This window comes from Colletotrichum paranaense, assembly GCF_030867605.1.
Source record: "Colletotrichum paranaense strain IMI 384185 chromosome Unknown Scaffold_5.1, whole genome shotgun sequence".
Classification (NCBI taxonomy): domain Eukaryota; kingdom Fungi; phylum Ascomycota; class Sordariomycetes; order Glomerellales; family Glomerellaceae; genus Colletotrichum; species Colletotrichum paranaense.
In genome coordinates this window covers 881,839-904,930 of record NW_026848963.1, presented here as the reverse complement: position 1 = coordinate 904,930, position 23,092 = coordinate 881,839, and the positions used below count along the sequence as shown (strand labels likewise).

The 23,092-nt window shown below is 54.9% G+C and overlaps 13 protein-coding genes across 13 annotated transcripts; 5 read left to right on the top strand and 8 right to left on the bottom strand.

Annotated features, from left to right (window-relative positions):
- Nucleotides 1-366: 366 nt before the first annotated feature.
- On the top strand, nt 367-1,229 carry CPAR01_06638 (NADH-ubiquinone oxidoreductase 21.3 kDa subunit; the record flags this gene model as incomplete). The annotated part of the gene is made up of 3 exons (XM_060490910.1): nt 367-423; nt 583-1,103; nt 1,205-1,229. 3 exons carry the CDS (start codon nt 367-369, stop codon nt 1,227-1,229), a joined length of 603 nt encoding a protein of 200 aa, XP_060349784.1.
- A 302-nt stretch (nt 1,230-1,531) lies between these two features.
- On the bottom strand, nt 1,532-2,113 carry CPAR01_06637 (uncharacterized protein; the record flags this gene model as incomplete). The annotated part of the gene is made up of 1 exon (XM_060490909.1): nt 1,532-2,113. One exon carries the CDS (start codon nt 2,111-2,113, stop codon nt 1,532-1,534), a length of 582 nt encoding a protein of 193 aa, XP_060349783.1.
- A 461-nt stretch (nt 2,114-2,574) lies between these two features.
- CPAR01_06636 (short-chain dehydrogenase) lies at nt 2,575-3,490 on the bottom strand (the record flags this gene model as incomplete). The annotated part of the gene is made up of 2 exons (XM_060490908.1): nt 2,575-3,380; nt 3,439-3,490. The coding sequence occupies 2 exons, from the start codon at nt 3,488-3,490 to the stop codon at nt 2,575-2,577; spliced, it is 858 nt and encodes a 285-aa protein (XP_060349782.1).
- Nucleotides 3,491-4,859: 1,369 nt separating this feature from the next.
- CPAR01_06635 (acetyltransferase) lies at nt 4,860-5,911 on the top strand (the record flags this gene model as incomplete). Its single annotated transcript, XM_060490907.1, has 2 exons — nt 4,860-5,451; nt 5,538-5,911. Coding segments are annotated over 2 exons (966 nt in total), but the record flags the coding sequence as incomplete, so codon positions are not given.
- Nucleotides 5,912-6,442: 531 nt separating this feature from the next.
- On the bottom strand, nt 6,443-9,421 carry CPAR01_06634 (uncharacterized protein; the record flags this gene model as incomplete). Its single annotated transcript, XM_060490906.1, has 1 exon — nt 6,443-9,421. The coding sequence occupies one exon, from the start codon at nt 9,419-9,421 to the stop codon at nt 6,443-6,445; it is 2,979 nt and encodes a 992-aa protein (XP_060349780.1).
- A 1,203-nt stretch (nt 9,422-10,624) lies between these two features.
- CPAR01_06633 (initiation factor 2 subunit family protein) lies at nt 10,625-12,113 on the bottom strand (the record flags this gene model as incomplete). The annotated part of the gene is made up of 3 exons (XM_060490905.1): nt 10,625-10,724; nt 10,781-11,947; nt 12,019-12,113. 3 exons carry the CDS (start codon nt 12,111-12,113, stop codon nt 10,625-10,627), a joined length of 1,362 nt encoding a protein of 453 aa, XP_060349779.1.
- Nucleotides 12,114-13,513: 1,400 nt separating this feature from the next.
- On the top strand, nt 13,514-13,840 carry CPAR01_06632 (uncharacterized protein; the record flags this gene model as incomplete). Its single annotated transcript, XM_060490904.1, has 1 exon — nt 13,514-13,840. One exon carries the CDS (start codon nt 13,514-13,516, stop codon nt 13,838-13,840), a length of 327 nt encoding a protein of 108 aa, XP_060349778.1.
- A 108-nt stretch (nt 13,841-13,948) lies between these two features.
- Nucleotides 13,949-14,206, bottom strand: CPAR01_06631 (uncharacterized protein; the record flags this gene model as incomplete). Its single annotated transcript, XM_060490903.1, has 1 exon — nt 13,949-14,206. The coding sequence occupies one exon, from the start codon at nt 14,204-14,206 to the stop codon at nt 13,949-13,951; it is 258 nt and encodes an 85-aa protein (XP_060349777.1).
- A 986-nt stretch (nt 14,207-15,192) lies between these two features.
- Nucleotides 15,193-16,833, top strand: CPAR01_06630 (dullard-like phosphatase; the record flags this gene model as incomplete). The annotated part of the gene is made up of 3 exons (XM_060490902.1): nt 15,193-16,335; nt 16,391-16,619; nt 16,682-16,833. 3 exons carry the CDS (start codon nt 15,193-15,195, stop codon nt 16,831-16,833), a joined length of 1,524 nt encoding a protein of 507 aa, XP_060349776.1.
- Nucleotides 16,741-18,048, bottom strand: CPAR01_06629 (uncharacterized protein; the record flags this gene model as incomplete). Its single annotated transcript, XM_060490901.1, has 2 exons — nt 16,741-17,206; nt 17,588-18,048. 2 exons carry the CDS (start codon nt 18,046-18,048, stop codon nt 16,741-16,743), a joined length of 927 nt encoding a protein of 308 aa, XP_060349775.1.
- A 573-nt stretch (nt 18,049-18,621) lies between these two features.
- CPAR01_06628 (uncharacterized protein) lies at nt 18,622-19,416 on the top strand (the record flags this gene model as incomplete). The annotated part of the gene is made up of 4 exons (XM_060490900.1): nt 18,622-18,634; nt 18,832-18,900; nt 18,992-19,227; nt 19,282-19,416. 4 exons carry the CDS (start codon nt 18,622-18,624, stop codon nt 19,414-19,416), a joined length of 453 nt encoding a protein of 150 aa, XP_060349774.1.
- Nucleotides 19,417-20,488: 1,072 nt separating this feature from the next.
- On the bottom strand, nt 20,489-21,321 carry CPAR01_06627 (ribosomal protein L7Ae/L30e/S12e/Gadd45; the record flags this gene model as incomplete). The annotated part of the gene is made up of 2 exons (XM_060490899.1): nt 20,489-20,904; nt 21,027-21,321. 2 exons carry the CDS (start codon nt 21,319-21,321, stop codon nt 20,489-20,491), a joined length of 711 nt encoding a protein of 236 aa, XP_060349773.1.
- A 741-nt stretch (nt 21,322-22,062) lies between these two features.
- On the bottom strand, nt 22,063-22,939 carry CPAR01_06626 (UcrQ family protein; the record flags this gene model as incomplete). The annotated part of the gene is made up of 4 exons (XM_060490898.1): nt 22,063-22,117; nt 22,212-22,389; nt 22,572-22,597; nt 22,755-22,939. Coding segments are annotated over 4 exons (444 nt in total), but the record flags the coding sequence as incomplete, so codon positions are not given.
- Nucleotides 22,940-23,092: the final 153 nt, after the last annotated feature.

Sequence of the window (23,092 nt, the reverse complement as noted above, 5' to 3'; positions counted from 1 at the left end):
TCCCATTCCTCGTCGGCGTATTCGAGATGCACAGCTCTGCGGTGCGTTGCGAAATTGCGTGCCATCTTGACCCACGGCCGATTCGATGCGATGAACCCCCCGGAAATTCCAGCGATGTAGCTTTACAAGGGGAAGTGGTGAAGTGGATACTTTGGTCCAAGAGCTGGTGGTGCTGGGTTGCAAATTCAAGCACGGCTATTGCTTCGACCGGCAAAACCTCGGCCCTCCGGTTCCTTGCCAGAAACTGGAGCACTCTCTCCCGTCCCCCGAACCTCACAACCAACCTCAAGCTGGTCATCGAACCGTTTGCCAATCGAAACCCACCACCCCAAATCTCCCCTCCACAGTCTACAGACGTCGCCAAAGATGGCCTCGAAGGCAATTGCGAAGGCTGCGGCAGGCGGTCTCGTGGAGATCTCCCAGGTACGAACCTCAATTGATCCTGCGAAAAAGCAGGGAAATCCAAACACCATCACGAATCATCACGGCCACCACCATGCTTCCACCACCCCTCCGACGAACCATTGAACGACCTCAATTGAGCAAACAGTAGCTAACCTGGTCTTCTTCCGCCTCCTACAGAAGCACACCCTCCAGTCCACAGGCATCTGGGAACGCATCCGCCGCTCCCTGGCCATCGACCCCAACCGCTCCTCCGGCGTGCCCTTGAACCCGACCTTCCGCAACCCGGCACCGGGCGCCAACGACCCCCTGGCCTACGACGACCCCGTCACCGTCCCCGCGGGCGACATCGCCGACAACCCGTACTGGAAGCGCGACGCCCGCCGCAACTACCCGGCCATCAGCGTCGTCAGCCAGGCTGACGTCGTCGGCCTGCTGGCCGTCGGGTCCGCCGCCAACCCGCGCGTCGAGCTCATCGGCGAGGCGGGCGAGAAGGCGCTCGTCGCGGCCAAGGAAGAAGGAAAGACGACGGGCATCGCGGCTTACCTCGAGAAGAACGCCACGCAGGGCGCCGTCGAGGCGAGCAAGGAGGCGCTGTTTACGAATGGGTTGCCGCCGACGCCGAGTGGTGAGAATTTGAAGAGTGGGAAGTGGGATGTGCACAAGTACAAGGTCAACGAGGAGCAGACCTACGGTGAAGGGTGAGTTTTGACTTCTTTCTGCTCTCTTTTTTCCCTCGGGGAGAGGGGGGCGTCGTGTGGTTTGTTGACGATGCGGAACTTTGCTAACCTTGAGTGAACAGCTACCCTTGCCGGACTTTTGCTTGAGCAATTTGGAAACTGCGGGGCTCGCTGTACAGTGTGGAGAGAGGAGGGACAATTGTAAATATGAAGGGCACTAGATTCCATTGAAACGTTTTTCTTTTCTTCACGTTCACGTCTCCAAGAATCGACCTCTCCAGGTCTCTGTGCTACTCTATTCGTCCGTTGGGTATCTCACCCCCGTTTCTTATGATGTAGCCGTTTTCAAAATCTCAAACGACCATCGACAAAAACCGCCTCATATGCTGTCTTCCTTGTTAAGACAAGAAACAACAAGAAAAGAAGAGAAAAACTCCCTCAAATCTCCTTCAAATCTCCTTGGCCTCCGGGACCTTTATATCGCCAGCAGCAGCAGGAGCCTCCGGCGCAGAAACCACTTCACCCGTCATGCGCTCAATGATCTTGACTTTGCCCTGCGCCCTCTTCAACCTGTCGTCAAAGTCGTTGACGGCGTCGTCGCTGTTCTCCTTGGAGAGCGTGTCCGGCTCGACCAGCGCAAACGCCGTTGTGACGTTCTTTTCTAGTCTCGCGTTGGGCGGCAGCGGCGGTAGGGCGCAGGTCTTGTTTTGTGACTCTGATGGCGGCTCTGTCGATAGTTGGGCTTGCTCGGCCGAGCCTGAAACCGAGGCTGAGGCTGCCGCTGAAGAACTGGACGGCTTTTTGGTGGCAGTGCTGCTATTCTTCTGGGGGAGGGACAGTCTATTGGCCCATATGACGGCGCGGGCGTGTATCCTTCCGCTCTCGTAGAATTTCTCGTAGCCCTTTGCGAGGCCGACGGAGCGGCCCTCGATTTTGCCTGCTTGGATGCCGTCTTCGGTGCCTTGGCGGAAGCCCTCTGAGAAGAATTGATCTTCGAGGGTGAGGACGTCGTCAAAGGGGTCTAGAGACATGGTGGGCGATGACTTTTATGAAAGGTGAATAGGTGAAACTTGGCTTTTTTGGGATTTAACGCCTGAGAGTGCCTCTTCGGGTTGTAAGTCACGGTGAGTCTTGGTAATTGACGTTGAGAGTTGATGGAGGGGTGCTTTGAAATGGTGGCGGGGCAAAATTGTGTAGTTTGACTCAGCGGATTTTTTGGCTAGTGGTTTACACCCATAAGTTTCGATCCTCAACTTTTAAAGATGAACTCTTACGACCCAGCAACACGTGGTTAGATGAATACTTATGAATTGACTTTCGTATTTTCGACAAGAGAAATCATCGCTCAAGGGCCGAAAATGGGGATACTTCTAACTAAACGGAACATGGGGAATTGGATTCTAAGTCTACCTCGTAACTAACACAGCAAACTCCGAAAATTTACGGCCTCATAATTCAACGTAAGAAGTCCCATCTATATAAACTGCTTCTTCTACTGCAACCCGAAAAACATACCGCCGTTAGCACAAACAACCTGTCCCGTGCACCACGCAGAGTCCGCAGAGACAAGCATGCCCACAATACCCGCAATCTCCCCAACGTACGCCGGCCTCCCGCCCTCCTCCTCAGCGGCCTTGACCAGCTCGTCCGAGTCGATCCCCTGCCTGGCCTTCATCAGCGGCGCGTGCTCGATGAAGCCCTTGATGAAGCGCTTGAACTCGGGCGTGTTGCCCGCGTACATCTCGGTGAGCACGGGGCCCGGGTTGATTGCGTTGACGGTGGCGTTCTCGCTGAGCTCGCGGGCCCAGGTGCGCGTCATGGCCTCGAGGGCGGCCTTTGTGCCGCCGTAGACGCTCTGTTCGGGGAAGCCGGCGGAGGAGCTGACGGAGGACATGTTTACGATGCGGCCGGAGCGGTCTTGGGGCAGGTAAGGTTGGACGGCTTGGGTTAGGAGCAAAGGGCCGAGGACATTTACGCGGTAGGAGACGTCGAATTGGGAGACTGTTATGGCGGGGAGGAGGTTGTTTTGGGCGACGCCTGCGTTGTTGATGAGGATGTCGATTTGGAATTTCTTGCTGGTGTTGAGCTTTTCGAAGTGGGCTTTTGCGGTTGCGACGAGGGATTGGGGTCCTTCGGGCGTGCCCATGTCGGCTTGGACCGCGAGGGTCTGGATGTTGTGTTTTGTGCTCAGGTCTGTTGCGAGTTGTTCGGCTGGGGATTGGGAAGAGGGGGAGGTGTAGCCCAGGATGAGGTTGCAGCCTTTGGCGGCGAGGTGCTCGGCGATGGCAACGCCGATGCCTGGACGGTGAATCTACGTTAGATAATGTTGTGAGCTTATATTTATTGAAAGTCTTACCTCGAGAGGCACCGGTCACGATTCCGAGCTTGCCATCGAGAGAACGAGACATTGCGATGGAGCTTTTAATCGGTTGCTGGCTCCTTGTGAATACGAAGTAGGTTGCGGTTGAAAGTAGAGAAAGAGGGCAGGGGACAGTTGTGGTATCAAAGAAGGGAAGACGAGAGACTGAGGCAAGGTCGGCAAAGTTCACGATGAGAAGAGGACGGGAGCCCAGAGATGGTTCTTATAAGCTACATAGACTACGGAGTACGGATACCTTACCTTACCTTACCTTACTCAGGGACCAGAAACCCTACCTAAGGTATCTGGGCAGGGTTCGATTGTCCCGAATGAGTAATGCTAGCAGCTCTCGTGACCCATCAGAAACTTGTTGAGCGACGAAGCAGTTCCCGCCGGCACGTTCCATTGGGCGGGATCTGAACTTGTCAGGTCTAGATGTCGTGGGACGCGGATGGATGGGGGGAACTCCAGTCGGTGTCTCTGGGTGAAAGCTACCCCGCTATCGCAGAGCTATGCGCTGGAGTTTCCATCTGTTGTGCCCCGCGGTCGGTGGGCATCCCACACCTGGCACACCCCCACGTCATTCTCCCGCGCCAATCCCGGGCCGTGGGCTCGACGCCGCCCAGGGGGCCACGATTTTTGGTGGTCCTGGATCATCGTGGATTAGCGTTTTGTGTCTGAGGACCAGGAGGGTTCTTTCTGGCTGGGCTTTACGTTGGACCGATGCTGTGTACTTGTACATTTCCGAATCTTGGAAGCGCTATGAGAATGGAATGAAAGCGAAGTCTGCTATCACCGCTGAGCTGAGAGTACTCCAGCTGAACATAGAAGTACTACCTGGTATCCGTAAGCATCACAAGCCTCACTCACTTGCCTAAACCTCGTGTCCAAATATCTCGGCAATGAAAGAGTAATCTCTTCCTAGATGAGATTTTGTATTTTTGAGAATATGTTGATAAATGGAGTTGTACTGGTGAAGTGCTCTTCCTCTATTCTTGGAAACTGGGAAGAGCTGTCTATTAGACGGTGAAGCTTTGACGTTGTGTTAGGGCGTAAATTAGAAGGTACTCAGCATAAAGCAGATTCGGCTATGTTTGTACAGGTCGATTTTCTGAGTAGCACATGAGAAAACGGGAAAGCAGCAGAATTTAGTAGTGACATTGAGCATCACGAATATAATCTCAGGCCTCAAGTTACCTAGGCATAGTAGCTTGGGCTAAACAATTCGGTTGAAATGAACCAGAATCTGAAAGAGCACGTGGAACTCAGCCCTTTCCAGTGCTGTTTCTAACCTGAAAAGCACTGCAGAGATTGTGCCACGGTCCAACTCAAGGCTCGAAACAGGAAGGACCTATCCTGTCAACGGTTGTAAACACGGAAAAGTACAGTTCGAGCTGCAATAAGCTCGTGTATCTTAGCTGAGCATCTGGCGGGGCAGTTTTGAGCGACGCTCGGAGCCTTGTGCGGCGGTGGTGGGGTTCTTGCAGCCACCTCATGGTCCAACGACCAGGGTCTTTCCAAAAGTCTACACCACACTCCCCTCCCTCCTCAGCGTCCCCCATCGCGAAATCAACCCACCACCGCACCCTGCGTCTCTTCAGCCTTGCGCTACTCTACGCAAAGCCGGCCAACGTCGTCATTTCGAACCCGTCCGTTCCATTCACAGCCCCCACGACTCAGACACAACCTCGCCCACCATGGATATCCGCCTCCTCAAGCCCGCCGACCTCCCCCTCATACAGCACGCCAACCTCGAGAACCTGCCCGAGAACTACTTCCTAAAGTACTACCTCTACCACGCCCTCTCGTGGCCCCAGCTCAGCTATGTCGCCGTCGACGTCTCCCGCCCCAAGCGCACCCCCTACGACTACCCCAAGATCGTCGGCTACGTCCTGGCCAAGATGGAGGAGGAGCCCACCGACGGCGTCGCCCACGGCCACATCACCAGTCTCAGCGTCATGCGCACCCACCGCCGCCTAGGTATCGCCGAGAAGCTGATGCGCCAAAGTCGTGCGTTTACACCTCTGTTCCTACGCGGACGCTCCGTCTACGGCATTGCTATTGACCAAAGGGCTGACTGACTGACATTACCACAGAACTCGCCATGGTCGAGACCTTCGGCGCCCAGTACGTCTCCCTCCACGTCCGCGTCTCCAACCAGGCCGCCATCCACCTCTACCGCGACACCCTCGGCTTCAAGAACGAAAAGACGGAGAGCAAATACTACGCCGACGGCGAGGACGCCTACTGCATGAAGCTCGACCTGAGCTACATCCGCGAGCAGATCCAGGACGAGCGCGACCGCGAGGAGGAGGAAGCCGCTACAGGTGAAGCCGCAGACGAGGGTGAGGCCGTGGGCGACGTCGGGCGCGATCCGAACGCGCCCGCCGCTGATAAGAAGCGCAAGGTCAAGGTCGGTCGCGGGTTGGGTGTTGGGGAGCTTGTTGAGAAGAATGAGAGTAAGAACTAAAGGTGGAGCTCCCTGGGGGCACAGTTGGCCAGATTCTCGCTCTGATGGCTATGTGATGGGGCTGTGATAAACCGCGCGCGGGCAAAAGATTTGCTCCTTTCCTCATCTTTGGGACAGCGTAAACGTCTGTTCGCGGCGTGGGCGGGAAAATCAAAAGGCAGATGGCACTTGACAGGCTGATGATGCAGCTTTTCGAACTGTTACCGCCATGTGGTTCCGAAATTTTCGTTGCAATCTCTCATGCCATCAGGAGGACAGACGGAAGGAAATGTAGAGCTCAATGTTGGGACGAGAATGACTGTCTGTACGAGCTTGACCTACGCAGCGGAGTTCAAAAGCTTTATACGATCATGTTCATGACTGGGTTATGGCGCATCATAGCAAGGTACCCAAAAAAGACAGTAGACGAGGCCATTGGTGGCGGTATAATGGAAAGAAAAGTTTCCTGGTTATTTCTACAGACTATACACATGTCCGATACCGTATTCATAAGGTAGGTAAATAATTATGAGAGGGTGGTGGGTGGTCTATCTACCACACCCCAGACTTCTGATCCTCCGCCGCCAACTCACGCGCAAACTCCGCGTCCGCCTCGACCTTGAGTTTTTCGATATTCCTCGACAACTCGTCAATCTCCTCCTCTAGGCGCTGCGTATTGTCATCGCCGCCTCTTCCGCCGCATCCCCCGCCACGGCCACGGCCCCAGCCTCGACCGCCGCCGCAGCGTCCTCTTCCAGGATTGCTATCCCGCATCTCGGTCCTCGCCTTGTCTAGCTCCTCCACCCTTCTGGCGATGTCCTTCTCCATGTCCTCCACCGCCTTGAAAAGCGCCTGGGACGAGGGCGGCGTCGGCGTGGATGGGGCAGAGGTCATGCCACCGCCGCCGCCGATGCTGGGGCTTCTGTTCCCTGCTGCTGACGCTGGCGGTACTGCTGTGAATGGCCATGCCCCGGGCAACCCTCCCCAGCGACCAGGACCAGGAGGACCAGGAGGACCACTGCCCGGGAAACCACCCGGCATGGAACCTCTACCCGGCCCTGGAGGTCCCCACGGCATGCCCCAAACATTCGGCACAGGAGAGGTGTTATTGGGGAAGTTGGGGATCGGAGGAGTGCCGTGTACCACGGGGGGCGGGGGAACATGAACACCAATCGGCGGGACAAACACTGTCGGCCCGCCCCACGGCGCCGGTCCGGGACCGTGATGTTGCTGGTGTTGCTGATGCTGTTGGTGTTGTGAATTTTGTTGATGATGCTGCTGTTGTTGATGCTGTTGGTGTTGCTGCTGCTGTTGGCTATGTCGACGCTGCTGCTCTTGATGTTGTCTTTGCTGTTCTTGGTGTCGTCTTTGCTGCTCCTGATGTTGTCTCTGTTGCGCCTGGTGCTGGCGCTGTTGCTGCTGCTGTTGCTGCTGGTGCTGTTGGTGCTCTAGCTGATGCCGACGTTGGTGATAATGGTGATTAGGATCTCCTCCTAGCCCACCACGACCGCCGCCCCTCCGCGCTTCCCTATGCGCCTCTCTCTGCTCCCGCCTTGCCCCCCTATTCTCCCTCCTGCTTTCCCTCCTCTCCTCCCTCCGCTCCCTCTTCTCCTCTTTCCTCCTCGCGCGGCGTTCCTTCCGCTTTTCCTTGCGCGTTGCCCGCTGCTGGCGCTTGAGTTTGCGCCAGTCCTGCGTGATGCTTCTAATTTCCGCTCTGAGGGCTTTCTCCTCTGCCTTTTTCGACGCAGCAGTAGCTGCTGTTGCTGTACTTTCTGGTCCTTTCTCTGGCTGCTGCGAGGGTTGCGTCGCCGCTATGGACCCGGCGGAACGTATGTCCTCGCGCAGCTGCGCAATATCGTCTTTCGTGACAGGCTGTTCTGGGTGTGATAGCCAAGTGGTGATACGCTGTTTGTAGATGGGAAGCTGTGAAGGGTAGAGGTCTTCGTAGTCTGGCAGTGAGCCGACGGAGGATGCAGAGGATGCTGAAGATGAAGAAGAGGCGGAGGAGGATGAGATGGAGCGCTGGTCTGAGGGGTACCGGCCGGGAGGCCGACCGCGGCCTGCTACTCCGTCTCTCCCGCCATCTCCGCTCTCATGGCGAGCGTGTTGTTGTTCTGGGCCGCTGCCTTGGTAAAAGGGATGCTGCGGGTTCGGATGTGGAATGATCGGTGGCTGAGGGTGAGGCGGCCCCGTCGGGAAAAAGGTTCCTGGTACTTGGTCGGGCCCGCCAAACATGGGTGCCGGTGGCGGACCCGGAGGTGCAAGAGGCGGAGGAGGAGCCCACCCGGGGCCGGCATAATGCGCTTGCGCGCGGGGCGTGGTAGTGCTTCCAAATCTGATGCCGTTCTCGTCCGCAATAAGGTTCCCTACTCGAATACCGTTGCTGCCTGCGACAATGCGGTCGCCAATGTTGATACCATCCGTGGAGACAGTGATACCGCCAAAGCTCCAGCTATTTCGTGATTCGTTGGAGCCAGACTGAGGTTGCTGCTGAGTTTGCATCGCGGGCCCTTGACCAGGATGTGCTGGGAATGGTACGGGCGTGGGACCGCCACTGCCACTCCCATCACCGAGACCAAGATCACGGTTGCCGCCTCCGATAGCAGGATTCTCAGCGTTTCTGTCAAAGGACCGGTCCCACGCGCCTGGCACGTGCAAATCGTCCTCCGCTACCTCAGGTACCAGCGTGATGAGCATGCCCCTGGGCCGGAAGAACCCCTCGTTCCACTGCGCAACCACACCTTCTGCTTCCTCTCTCCTTGTACCCGAAGCAACGGCCGCCGCCCCGGGGTCGGTCTCCCTGTCCGCGCGAATCTGATCTAGTTGCGCCGAAGCATGAGCGCTACCGCCGCTGTTGCTCTGCCCCGTACCTCTTCCATTCGACCTGGCAGCGGCGGCGGCGGCAGCAAGGGCCTCCTCCTCGGCCTGCAGCTTACGGACGATGACGGCCTCGTTCCGTGCCGCAGCGTGGTGCGGGATCAGGCAATTGAGAAACGTTGCCCAGTCCTGCTGCGTGACGTCGCGGGGGGCCCAGGCCGGGGAGTAGGGTACGTCGTCCGGTGTCGAGGTCGGGTTGATGGTCAGTGCGTGGACGAGAAGCTGGTCCCTGGATAACGGGGCGAGTGCCGCGGGCGGCGGCCTGGATTCGAAGTAGGATGCTGTAAACTCAGAGTACGCTGTTGTTGATGCCGACACTGAACCCGAAAGAGATTGAGACTGGTGAGATCCTCCTCCAGTTGCCGCGAGAGAGCGGCTGGAGAGGTCGAGGCTCGCATTCGAGCTATGATGGTGAAAACCGCCGCCGCCGCTGCTGCCTGGGCCGCCGGTGCGGGGTGTCAATGGCGGGGTGTAGATAACTTCGCTGTGCGATGAGGCGTGCGAAGAGCCGCGCGAGGCAGTGTCGTCGGCGCCATGATGAGACGAGATGTGTGGTGAGCTTGAGGGCGGATTTGACGGCCGGCCAGAGTTTGAGTAGATGTCTGTCTCGGAGTACGGCGGAGGAGGCACATCGTCGAGTTCGGGGTCTCGCATGGCCGCCATTCGCGGTGGTGACCTGTGCTCGGCGTGGGATGGTATGTTGTGAGGCTGGAAGCAGAGTTGTCGAGACTGGAAGATATTTGATTCGCGACGATGATGAGATTATCAAATTGTTCACTAAACTGGTGGGTCAAACACAAGAGAGTAAGGTAGGTAGTTTGCGACGAGAGGTGAGATGGAAAAGAGGCCAAGATGAGTAAACCCAAGACTGTGGAAAACGGCGCTACGGCACATGGCGGATGAAGAAAGTGTGGGATACAAGGCACTTTGATGAGCTTATTAGCTAGCTGGTTGTTGTAGCTTGGCTGGGCTAAGGTTGGGCCTTCCGTTGACCGTTTGACTCAATCCTCCTCTCCTCCCCTACATCACATTTCTCCAATTCTCAACCTTGCAAGAACAAATGGCCATGCTTTCCCACTAGCGAACCTCTCTGACCAGTTTGTCCCCTCGTTCGCGTAGCCTTACGACGTCTAATTCCCACCCCTCGAACGGTGAACCACAGTTCGTCACTCAATAGAGAGGTCGGGGGTCAAACCCCACACCCCTCGGGAGCCCAAGCGGTGCGGCCGAGCCCACGCCAGGTGAAGATAAGCATCAACCTTGTTTGAGGGCGACCCCTGCGGTCCACGGCGCAGCCAAAAGTTGCGAGGGGCACGCGTTTGTTCGCAATCCCCGATTGTTCAAGGTTTCCCCTCCCCCAATGAAATAAAAAGCCACCGCTAAATTGAACCCTGGATAAGAGCAGCCCGCAGTCACTTTTCTTCGAGAAGGCTCTCTGTGCTGCAACGCGCTGACGCGGCCTCTTCGGAGGCAGCAATACGCCATCAGTGTAATCCCTCCACATCAAGCCACATAAGCCTGCAATCCAGTGGGTCTCTCTACCATGCCGTTGGAAACGCTGCCGCGACCTCTCGAGCTTGTGTTACCCCTCCAAACTGAACGCCGTGCTGCCGAACCAACTCACCCTAGCCCTAGAGAGAGAAGGGGCCCAGGATTGAACCGCGAATTAGTATACTTGTACGGAACCCAGGCCATGCATGCGCCTGGTATCATCATTCAATAGCTGGGCCAGGGCTGAAAGTTCGCTTTCGTCTTCGGGCCACGAATCATCCCCACGGCCGCGGACGCCGCTGTCGCGTCCCCTGCAGCGTTAAACGTGCCAGGGTTTCCCATAGAGACATACTTCAGAGGCAGCACTCATCGGTCAGCCTCCGTGCTCCAGAGATGGAAATCAACATCCTCTGGCTTGTAGTGATCCGCGATGATAGTGGACAGATGGTTCCGCGAGTGTGCGCCACTGTGTAGCATGTCAGTTGTGGCTCAACGCCGTCATGTTTGGGATCATGGACTTACAGATTGGTAATGTAGGTGTCGAGCAGTTCGGGAGGCACAAATTCACTAACTGCGCTGCGAACGTCGACACCGTTGACCATGGCTCCGTCTGCGAAGCTGACATGGCCCATAGAGCTTCCCCATTCTACGAGGCTCTCTTCGTCAAAGTAGCTCTCTGGGCAGAGCTTGTAGACGCCGCTGAGGATAATCACCGGGTTGCCCTGCTCCTTGGCTGCGCGTGCAATCACACCAGCGCCTGCATCTGTCAGGATGCCGCCGTTGGCCAGGACGGCTCTTGCTCCCAGAATCACCTTGTTAATCCGGGGCATGTAGGCCATCAGACCGCTGTTGAGGATGTTGATCGCACTGATGCCCGCTGCTGCAAGCTTCTTCCTGAAAGATGCATATGGCGGCTCCCCACTGGAGCAGGCAGCCGTTCCGGCAGCGATGAACAGGGTGAACTTTCTTCTTGTTGCAGCGCGTAGGATGAACTTCTGGACCGTGGCTGAAGGCTGGTGCACCAACACATAGTCTCCGGGGTGAATCTGAACATCCGCAGCTCCTGCAATCTGGTCGTCCACCTGGCCGATCTCGTCCTTGAGCTCCTCGATACCCTCGCAGACTTCTGATCTCAGAGCGTGCACCCTAGTCGACTGTCCACGAAGGGGTGTTGAAGCGCCAGAGTCCTTGCCAAACGGCGATCCGGCCATGATGCCAGCAGTGTCCACTGGGGGTGACGCCTCGAGAAGGGAAAAGAGAGACTTTGAGACGTGGAAAGAGCTCGCGGACGTGAGGAAGCCGGGGCGAACGGGTCTTGGGCCGCTCGTGATGTAGTCTGAACCGGCATCCTGCTTGGTATATGTAGAGGGGGGCCATTGGTGCTCCAGCTTGGAGGGGTCTGGCACTGCTGTCGTCGGGGTTCCTCCAACTTCTGTGGCAGTCTCACTAAAGTCTTCATTTCGGTCCTCGGCAGCCTCGTCTCGGATCAGGCTCAACACGCGTCTAACGATGTTGCCAACGACCAATTCCTTGGGCTGTGCGGCGATGAGGCGCAATCCGATCTGCTGCACCTTCTCCAGCAACGAGTCGACGTCGTTCCATTTCGACTTGGCCACAACCTGAAGGAGAATATGTGCGGTCGCAACAGCGCAGAGCTCGGAGCCCTGGATCTGTCGTCTTTTCAGGAGACTGGCGGATTCAAGGATTAGCGCGGCCGAGGCAGGGGTAGAAAAGGATCATACGGCCGGCAAGATACGTACGAGATGAGACTGTCAATTGACGCTTCCAAAGGCTTACCCTTCAGGGTTTTGAGGTACCGTTCGAGGTCCCCCGTGCTGGGCTTCACGGTAGCCATTTTCGGTGGTGGGTGCTGTCGCCGAAATCAAGGCCCGATGTTGGGAGGGGTGGGAGTGAGTCGTCGCAAAGACTTTTCGGGATTGATCGATGGGGGTTACTGAAGTCGCAAGATATTCCGAAATGGCAATCTGGTTGTCTTCAGTCGCTGCACAATGTGGATGTACCGATCAATGGCCGTTGGTCTAGCTTCGGGCGTGGACTGAATGGAGAATTGTAAATTGTGCGCAAACGGTTGTGACTCAACTGTGAAGCTCAGAGAGGGACAATGAACGACCCCTGTCACGCTAAAAATTTCGAGGGGCATTGGGTGACCACAAGCTCCGTCTCGCACCTCCCTTACCAGCTCAGCCAGCTGGCACCGGTAAATGGCAGCCCTAGACAGCGGGCTAGTCTCGGCCCGAAGCAACCCGGATCAGGAGGGACACCTGTGGAACTCCAGGTGTTCCCAATCACACTTCAGCGGAAGCACTCCACTGCTCGAATACCCCTCCATCACTGCAAAATGACGTTGGCTCGCTGAATTTCTGCTGTAAGTGATGCGTTAGGGGCATCAAGTGGTTGGCTATCGCACTCTGGCTGCGAGCTGCTCGTCATCTACCAGGTTGACAGAAACCCTGAGGTTCCTTGCTTCTGGGCCGAAAATGTGCCCTGGAATGCCACCAACTGCTATGTCTCAAAAGTAAATGGGCCGTTGTGATATTGACCTCTTCTTTTGGAATCTGATTTTATTGCTGCTTGTCTCTGTTTTTCAGAGTTTCTGTCTGCAAAATTAGTCCACCCAAACGACCTAATCTTATGTTCAGAGTGCTTCACTGTAAGTCGAGTAGATTGCGGCTTTATTCTATCGAATTTCCGAGGAGCTAGAAAAATGTTCTCGATATACTTCATGAACACTGCTTTTGTCTCAAATGATTTACGAGAAAGCATCTACACCATTGCGCCTATATTGCCCATAGGAACAAGCGCGAAGGCAATATATCGGGATGGCCTGTCATCTTGGTTCAAGCATGCATCTTACACCTCAGCTTTAACTAAAAAGTTTCTTCCCTTCTCTGGCATCTGAAGCATTCTGGTAGTATCAGCGGTCTGTGGTAGGATTTATTGTGAGTTTCCGCAAACCATGTCCTAGGCTGCTACTTGGGTTGTGAGTTGAGTCTAGAACATGTGCCATTCAATTGCCTTCTAAGAAGCAACCACACCCAACATGACAGGGAACTCGTACGAGCATCTAATGACAGAAAGGATCTCTCTTATTAGAGGTGTAGACAATAGTCATGTATCCTGGCTGCGACTCTATTGAATTAGTGAAAGGTCTCCATAGGCTTCTGGTTCAACGAGGGGTTTTTTCTCAGGCAGACAAAAGGAACTGCCTGGGCTTGGGATGAGAGCTCGGAGCGAATGGTTGAGCGGCATTGGAACACGGATACGAAAAGTGATGGATCGGAATTGCGAGGCCCAAAAGAGGCCGTATTCCGCCAAAGATTTGGATGCTGCAGATTCAGAGTGCCCGCAGACTGCGGCCCCCCGATTCGTGCCCTGTCGGCCCTGTCGCTGTTCAATCAAACCCTCAACAACGACAGCAAAAGTGGAGTGGCTCTCTTTCACATGGGAAAAAGACGAGCACACAGTTCAAGATTACAGCCAGAGAGCAAGGTAGCTCGGTATCGGCTGATGGACGTTTTCAATCATTTCACACAAATCCTTGCCATTGTTAGCGAGAGCTGATGCCCGTGGCAGAGAAAGATACTGCTGGAGATGGTAACATTGAAAGGACATATGACATTGCAGGAAATAGTGTGTATAAAAAGGTCAACTGATTCATACCTATGTACCTTACAGGCTTAGTTCCGCAGGTACTGTTATCCCACTCCTCATCCTGCCAGTTTGTGTTGGGGAAGATAGATACCTCTGAATGTGGGCTGAGGTACATCCATTACGTAGCCGCTTGGCAGCAGCTGGCCCGCTCATCACCCACGTCCTGCATCTTCCAAAAACTGCAACAGCGAGTGGAAAAGATGAGGCGGCAAGAGATAGTTGTCCAGTGGTCCAGTGGAATAAAGTGAACAATTCGACACGTGAACCTATCTTCATTGCCCATTCCCCCACAAGGGTCAGCAGGCAGTGTAACCCCACGGTCAGCCCTGGACCAATACCGTCAATACCGGCCGGCATCAAATCGTTATCCCAGTGCCACCACGGTCCAACCCGGCCAAACCCAGCAGATTTCCATAGTGTTGAGCTGCTGCTGCTGCTGCTGCACCTACCTTACTGTTGCTCCCCTCCACTTGCTTGCTTGCTCAGGTTCCTTTCCGCGGCTTCCACTCGCGCCTCTACCTCACCTCATCTTGCTTTAACTACCCGTACCTCAGGTACTGGACTACTTGCCGACACCTCCAATCACAGACCAGGTCCCTGTCCTTTTCATCCATTGCCTTTCAACACTACCGCATCCCGGCCGCCTCGATACCTCCAACTCCCGAAAGCCCGACTGACCCTTTTTGCGTCTTTCCTCCCCTCTCAAGGTCTCAAGGTCTAATCGACAGGTTTGCGCTGACGGCCACATATCACTTTAGCGTCTGTTAGCTGTCGACGGACGAACCTTTTTCACCAGCGCCACCACCTCGCGCTTTCATTTTCCTGGGCCTCGTTCGCCTATGGCGAGCTGATTGTTGCCGTTCCTTGGACTTGGGGGGAAAACCATCTGGACAGCCCGCCGGCTTGCATTCCCGACTACGAACACAACCACCACGATCACGACAGACTCGTCGAGTACCTCACCTCAACCTTACGCAATCCCACTAAGCATTACAGACTCAGCGGCAGACCTTTGAGACGTTTGTCAACCCTACACTCGCTTCTCCCTACTGCGGTGTATTCGAAATACTCGCTCGACGCCCATTTCTCCCAACGCGACTGCGAATACATCGCCTCCTTCGTCGCGCGGAACGTCTGGAACATTCCTGACCACCGAAACCACCCCTTACTATTGACCCTCGACGTCTCCTAAGTCCTTTCACTCCCGCATCGCAACCCGCCGTCGACCCTCCATGCCTCATGGATTGCATATCCTATCAAAGATGAACTCCCTGAATATCATCACCTCTCGCGTCTCTCCGCCGCCGAGTCCGGTTGCCTCGCGATCCAACTCCATTGGCTCCTTGGGATTGGCCGTCCAACCTGACAGCGACCAGCAGAGTGGCGAAGGCGCAGACAAACAGGGCGACGACCAAGACGAAGATGTTTTCCCCCTCGAAAAGACGGCTTTCGAACAGCGCAACGACGCACATGGTGCATTAGACCTCGCGAGCGAAGCTACGCCGCTAATAGGGGGAGAATCGAAAGAAGTAGGGCTGAGATCAACTTCATGGCACTCATTGCCTCGGCGCATCGCTGCCGGCTTCATCAATTCCCTCCGCTGGGTATTGTCCACCCTTGCCGCCCCGGGCGTGTATCTGATTGCCTGCCTTTATGACGACGCAGGGGATTTCTCGCTCTTTTATCCATTCAAAAGATTATTCGGCTTGCACAATAGAAGCAACAAAAAGCTCGCGACAGACTTTGCTGGCTCCGTGGACGAAAAGTCGGGCCGGCAGGGTAGCGCCGGATATGGAGGGGTTGCGTACTCAAGACCAGTGGGATCATCAGGTTCATCTTCTTCAGGCATATCTTCAGAATCAGACTCGGATGCCGATCGCCGACGCCGGGGCTCTACCGGTCGACACTCGCGTTCAAAGTCCGCAGCGGAAGAGATTGCGCCAGCACGGAGGTCTATTCGGATCAAGCTACACAGTGAGGATGCTCTTCCGCAACGAAAGCACCGAAAGACGCAGTCTGCGGCAGCACGGCCCAAGGGCAGTGGTGAATCTGGCTCTTCCGACATTTCCGCGCAACTCAAGTCTCCGACGTCTCCCGCAGGCGCGCTGACGCGATATCCAAAGACACCGGCCCCTCCTCGACCCTTGATTCCTCGACGACAACCATCATACCTCAACCTCGAGCCTTCGACCGATCCCAAGTACCAAAAGACTCTCATTCTGGACCTCGACGAAACCCTGATTCACAGCATGTCCAAGGGGGGACGCATGAGTACGGGGCATATGGTTGAGGTCAGATTAAACCAGACCTATGTCGGTGCCGGAGGCCAAACATCGATCGGACCGCAGCATCCCATTCTGTACTGGGTTAACAAACGTCCACACTGCGATGACTTCCTCCGTCGGGTAAGCATTGTTCAAAATGACTGAACAAGTAGTTGGCGCTAATCGTGTGATGAAGGTTTGCAAATGGTATAACCTCGTCGTTTTCACGGCCTCGGTCCAGGAATATGCGGACCCCGTGATAGACTGGTTAGAGGCAGAGAGGAAATTCTTCTCGGCGCGATACTACAGACAGCACTGCACGTTCCGACAGGGAGCCTTCATCAAGGACCTTAGTTCCGTTGAGCCGGACTTGAGCAAGGTCATGATCTTGGATAATAGTCCACTGAGTTACATGTTCCATCAAGGTGTGTAATGGCAGTATACGATCTATATGTGGGAATTCGACTAACGTGGGCCTCGTCGCTAGATAACGCCATCCCTATTCAAGGCTGGATTAACGACCCGACAGACAATGATCTCTTGCATCTAGTGCCACTGCTCGAGGGTCTCCAATATGTGTCGGACGTGAGGGCGCTGCTTGCATTGCGTGGAGGCGAAGACGGTCAGCATATGGCGTAGAACTGGGTTGGGACTGTAGAAGGGAATCTGGTGTACTGTACTGGCATGGAATTGGGCAAAGCGAACACCAGCGGCTTCAACTTCGTGGTGCAGCGGTGTATTAATAACATTTGGTAAAGGGATGGTAAGAGGAGTTATTGGGCGGCACGACTGCAAAATGTCGGTACGATTCTGTAGAGCTTCAGGAATACATGCCAGGCCACCAGCCTTTTCGACGTTCAGCGAGAACATGTTATTGAATGGAAATGTCGGGTTGGCAGTGACAGTGTAAAGGTAGACGATGGGAACTTGTGGACGTTGAGCCGTGGACGAGCTAGACGATATTTCCGACATTCCGTCTTTTCTTGCCTTGTTTGTACCTGAGCTAGAGCAGCTGGATTATGCACAAGTGAATGCGGGCGACCATTCGAGAAACGAAATTCTACGCTGCAATGATACCATCCGTACGTCAGGTAGCTCAGCTACCCTTGCTAATGCGGTTTTCCTAGACTCGGCGGGAGCTATGTACATTGCAGAAGTTGGCAGGGCCTGGGAACCGGAAAAGAGGCGCAGTTTGTATGGACAAAATTGGAATTGCATTGACCTGGGAGTGCGCGAGTGCCTGAGCATCATTTGCCTCGGGCATGGGGTGATGAGGAGACACGGGAAGTGTGAATCTTGCACTAGCCACACAGGAAAGTCGCATCTCGATCGTTTTTTTGCTCCAGATTTTTGTCAATCACTCTCCACTGTGTTTTGTTTACGGCAACCTTACCTACTGCGGGTGGGAGCCACAGAGCCACAGAGCCTGAGGGCCTGAGGGCCTGAGGAAAATGCAGGGGAGTCGAGGAGGACTCGCTCCGGGACCTTGTCGCGGAAAACTCCCTCACGGGCATACGCGGGCGAAGAAAGCTCAAGCTGATGGAAAGGATGATGTGCTAAACCCAGACGGCCCAGAAGGTCGACGGGACGGGCTAGATGCGGATAGCTTGGGGGGTATGAAGTAACTACGAAGTATGCGGGCCCAGGGAGAGAGGTCAAGAAGGTCCACAGGAGAGAGGTCTCGACCAATGATCGGAGCGATTGTGAGTGGATAGGCCTGGGCTTGTGGGTTCGGCGGGGAAGGTGGGTGGTGACATCATTCGACAGGTGACGACACCACGACATCGACAGCTGGGCGACGTGAGTGAAAGAGGCATAGCTTGGGTTTTTGGAGAAGCTTGGGACAACAGACATTGACACATCTCAATGGAATAGGTGAGCTGAGAGTGAGAAAGAGAGTGGAGTAAGGAGAGAGACGGGAGAGAGAGCTCTGTGACATGTCTCTCCGTAGCGAATTGCCCACCCCTGCTTGTACCATGTCCAGCTACGCTCTTAGTTCCAAAGTAGCTTCATGCTTCACGCTCTACCTACCGCAGCATGTACATATTTTTTTTATGGCCTGAGGGAAGGAAGCCCAGGTCCAACCGATGATGGAATGAGACCTCGATCTGGCCCCTTCCCTTCGCGGCGCCTGAGGTACCACCACCAGCCAAGGTAAAGTAGCTTCCCACGCTTCCCTCCTCTCTTGTTTCGCCCTGGAACGAACGAACAGGTACGAAGTAGTTACGCACTTGCCTTGCTCCGGTTACCTCCTTTTGCATTGCAGAGGCTGAGGTCACAGGTGGCTCACACACACGCCGCCCAGTTCTCTCTCTCCCTCCCTTAGCACATAAAAGCCTTTGCCCTCCCACTCATCTGGCTCTGTTTACATCACTTCAATTGATTCTCTTTTTTCATCACAATAAGATACCCCAGAAATCAGCCATCATGTCTCTGCACTGTAAGTCGCTATTCCAATTCCGCTGTGAGAGAGAAGCTTGAGAAAGCATCACGCCTTCTCTACGTAGCTCTACTCAGCTACCTCGCTCGCCCTCTCATCCAGACTTACCGAGGGAGAATGCGCCTTCGTTGGGCTCGAGAGGAAACCCAGCCATCATCAGTTGAATGAGAATAATAACTAACAATCTCCTGCAACAGACCTTCCCCCCGTCAAGCCTTCGGCTATTGCCCTCGGCACCATCTTCAACCACACGGCTGAGCTCGCTGGTACGTGAAATGTCTCTCACCAAGACTCCATGCTGGACCCCGGGCCATTCCATGACAGAATCAGCTGACCCAAGCTCCTCCCCCTCAACAGTCTTGACCCCCATCTTCGGCCAGACCTACCAGCGCGCCAAGGCTGCCAACACCAAGGAGGAGTTCGCTCGCTCCAAGGAGGCTCAGGGTGCCGCTGTCGCCTGGGGTACTTCCCTCGTCGGCTCTGCCCTCCAGTCCTACGGTGTTGGTGCTCTCATCAACGCTACCGGCACCCTGTCCTACAAGGGCGCTGCCTACCTCGGCTCTCTGATCTTCTTCGCTACCTCTGCTCCCGGCGTATGTCATATTTCTTCACCCTTCACCGTCCTTCAATTACTAACAAGTATGCAGTACATCTCCCAGGTCTTTGTTGAAAAGCGCCCTGTCGACACCGTTGGCGTCAGCGTCCTGGCCAAGGTCATTGAGACTGTCGGTCTGTCGGTATTCCTCACCTGGTGGGGAACCCGCACCAACCCCTTCGACTAAAGGGTTTAATGTATTATGAATGATTCAGCATTTCCGGAAAACGGATTGCTTGTGTGCTATTAGCGTTGGGTAAGATGGGATGAGGACATGGAGTTCAAAGATAGCCAGCAATTGCGGCTAGGGCCATTGTCATGTACCTACACTTTTACGTCTCAAGCCATGATTCCATTAATTAAATCACCTAAAACTATCTTCGCATTAGCACCTGAGTGTTTTATGAAATACCTTCCTTTATAGCTTAACCAGTGTGCCACTTAAGATATTCACCCAATGTTGTGTCATGACACATGAAGTGAAGATATAATACCGGCGGGGTGTGAGTGCCGCGACCAGCAAAGAACAACGAGGGATTTGTGTCTTTATTTGTGTTGAGTTACTCGGCAAGGGAAACGTGCTTTCTCAGCTAGCAGACATTGCTTGCCACTCGACAAGTATCTCCACCACGCGTCAACACCTCGGATCATCAAAGAGCCACACTGCAACATGCCTTGGATTATTTACCCATAGCACTTACAACTCGTTCATGTAGGAGGGGAGCACGAGAGCTTTGCTTTGACGGGCAGGTCTTTCTTAGGTGGAAAGATACACATCACAATTTGCACGGCCGATGGAAGCCGACTGGCGGGACAGAGTGCCTTGAAAGGCCCTCAACCAGGCAAAAGGTCACAAGGGAAAACATCAAGAGGGCTTCCGACACCTCGTGTCAAAGAGCCCCGGCAAAGCAAGAGAGATTTCCTCCACACCTCCGCACCCTTAAAGGTTCCAACGGAAGTTGTAATGATGGTTAAATCATTTATTTGTGTTTCTTCTTTCCTCAAGACAGAATCTTGAAAGATGGAAAGAGAGAAAGGAGTAGTGCGAACAAAAGAGTACTACACCATATGCCCAAAGTTGCCCTATAAAACGCCGAATTCTTTCTCTTTTGTGTTGTAAAGCCAGCCCGAAAAAAGCTTTTTTAACCCCACCCGTATAGTGTGACAATTCATCATTTCTTTTCAACTGTATTTCCCGTTCGACATGTCGCGTATGCGCGTACCGGTAAGACGAATAGTAGCAGCAGAAGCTTACTCGTTTATGCCCAGAAGGACTGCTTAGCAGTCTCCTTCTGCACGAGCTTGACGAGCGCAGCGTAGACCTCGGAGTAGTCCTCGCCGTCGTCCTCCTCGTCGTCGCCCTTGGACTCGCCGGCCTTCTTCTCGGCCTTCTTGCTGTCGGCGGCGGAGCGCTTCTCCGAGACCATGACGACGGAGGTAGGGCGCTTCGTCTTGGCGGCGGCGCCGAGCTCGGCGCGGGAGGTGACGAAGATGTAGGGGACGTTGTGGTCCTCGCAGAGGACGGGGAGGTGGGAGATGACGTCCATGGGGGAGATGTCGCCGGCGATGACGACGACGCCGGGGAAGGCGGTGTTGCCGGGGCCGGCGGCGGGGGACTTGCGGAGGGTCTTGACGACTTCCTTGACGCCGCGCTTGAGGGTGTTGTTCTTGGCGGCTGTGAAGGTGTTTATTAGTCTTTTGTTCTGAGAACGAAGAGTTTTCTTGCTGGCCGATGAGATCCGCGTAGGTACCGCGTCTATGAAGGAGGTGAGAAATGGGGGGGGGGGAAGAACTTACCCTTGCGAATGGACTTCATAACCTTCTTCATGGCCTTCTCATCGGCCAACGGCACGGCAAAGGGCACGAGGGCGCCGACGACGGGGAGGCCATCAGCGACAACGGTGGTGACATCGCCGCTGGCGACGGTGGTCGCGGCGACGTCAGCCTGGAGGTGCTCGTCGAGGGCGCGCTCGAGCTTCTCCTTCTTCTCCTTCTTGTCCTTCTTATCCTTCTTGTCCTTCTTGATGGCGCCGTCGGACACGGAGCGCTTCTTGTCCTTCTTCTCCTTGCGGTCGGGCTTCTCGGCGGCCATTGTAGCGGTTTTCTTTGGTGATGCTTTGAATTGAAACCTGTAAGAGGAAGGGTGCAATTGGCGATTGGCGACGGCGAGGGACTCCGAGGTGGGCAGGCGACGGTCGTGGGAATTGAAGCTTTCGGCTCGAGGTCGATAGGCTCGATTTTTTTTCTCTTCCTGTACCCTTTGGCCAATGCAACTTTTTTCTAGGTTGCCCCACCTTTGCAGCTGTGCGATTGGGGAGCTTCGGTGCTACGGTATATCCGCGCCGAACTGCATTGGCTTTTGCTCACCGAAGGGTATGTCTCGGTGAGTAGGTCACGTGAATACAGCCGACCAATCACGGTCCCGATATTGAGCAAATGTCAGCGCTGTATCAGGGCCGCAGACATGATTCAATTTCCACGGACAATACGAACGCATTGGAGGGTCGGACTACTCGTCTTACTAGATCCAGGCTGGGCAGCTAGGATTCAGCCTTGACGGTATAGCAAAGCAGGGTGCTGCGACATCTTCGGCTCAGACACTCGCATCAATGTTTTCAGGCCTTACGAAGATCCGTTGCGAGTTAAGGGACCAGTCAACATCTAATCATGTGAAATACGTCTTCAATCATAGAATATGAGATATGCTTAAATCGTCCAAATGGGGCTCTATTCCATGTCTCCCCCTCTACGTAGTTGATATACACGTGTTTTGACACAGGGAATCGTTGTCCACCTCTAGCACTCGTCGTCCGCCTTCTTCACAAAGGAACGTTTACTCCTCGTCGCCGAACTCGGCGCGGCCCTGCTTGGAGTTCAAGTAGTGGTTGCTGTATCGATTGTTAGCGCCATGCCTTTGCTTCATTTCGGATTGCCCTCGTTGTTGCGTTTGTTGTTGCAACCGAGTCCGTGGGAGTGACTGACCGGTGGGTGGCCCAGTCCATGATGTACCAGCCGGCGACCAGGGGAGGGAGGAAGTAAAGGACCTGGTGGCTGAAGCGGCGCCAGGTGTTGAAGACGGCGTCGTGGGCGGCGCCAGCGAAGGGGTTCTGGCGGTTGGGGGTGATGCCGTAGGTGATGATGCCTCTCTGCTTCTCGCCACCTGAGACTATTGTCAGTACTTATGTTCGATTCGAAATGCGTATCGTTTGTGCATCGTAATCAGCCGTCGAATCCTAGACGAGTCCCTCCTCTTAAATTTCTCCATTTTCCGAAAACCATTGTCCATCGTTCAACCGCGTCGCCATCGTAATCCGACATCGGGATAATCGCGAAAAGACATACCAATGTGTCCCCACCAGCCGAGGTAGCTATTTCAATGTCAGCGGGCTATTCAAACGATGCAATTGGGAGCAGTGCATGGCGCGGCGGGCAGAGGGAACTTCATGATCTTTCTCATTCGGAAAAAGCCCGCACGCTCCTTCCCGTTGGCCCGCTCAATTGACCTCCAACAAGGAATTCACTTACTGAGAGTACTTTCCATGGGGGACGCTGGGTCCTCCCATAAGAGCTTGCGTAGGTCTCATCGTGGCGGTTGTGCTGTGGTGGACGGTGATGTGCAACACGGGTTTGGATATTCTGGAGTAAATCGGAGAGGGTCGAATCGGACGAGGTTCAAATCTTGTCCTTGCCTTTCCTGCCGAACCCGAAAGCTGAGGCGCACGTCCCGAAACTGCTTAGCGCAGAACGTCCCTTTCGAACCGTCACCACCCATCCGACCACCCCGGTCACCCAGTGCGTCCCAAAATTCCATGACGGAGCTTACCGCCGCCGCATTCTGGTGAGAGGAGCTTTCGGCAAGCTTC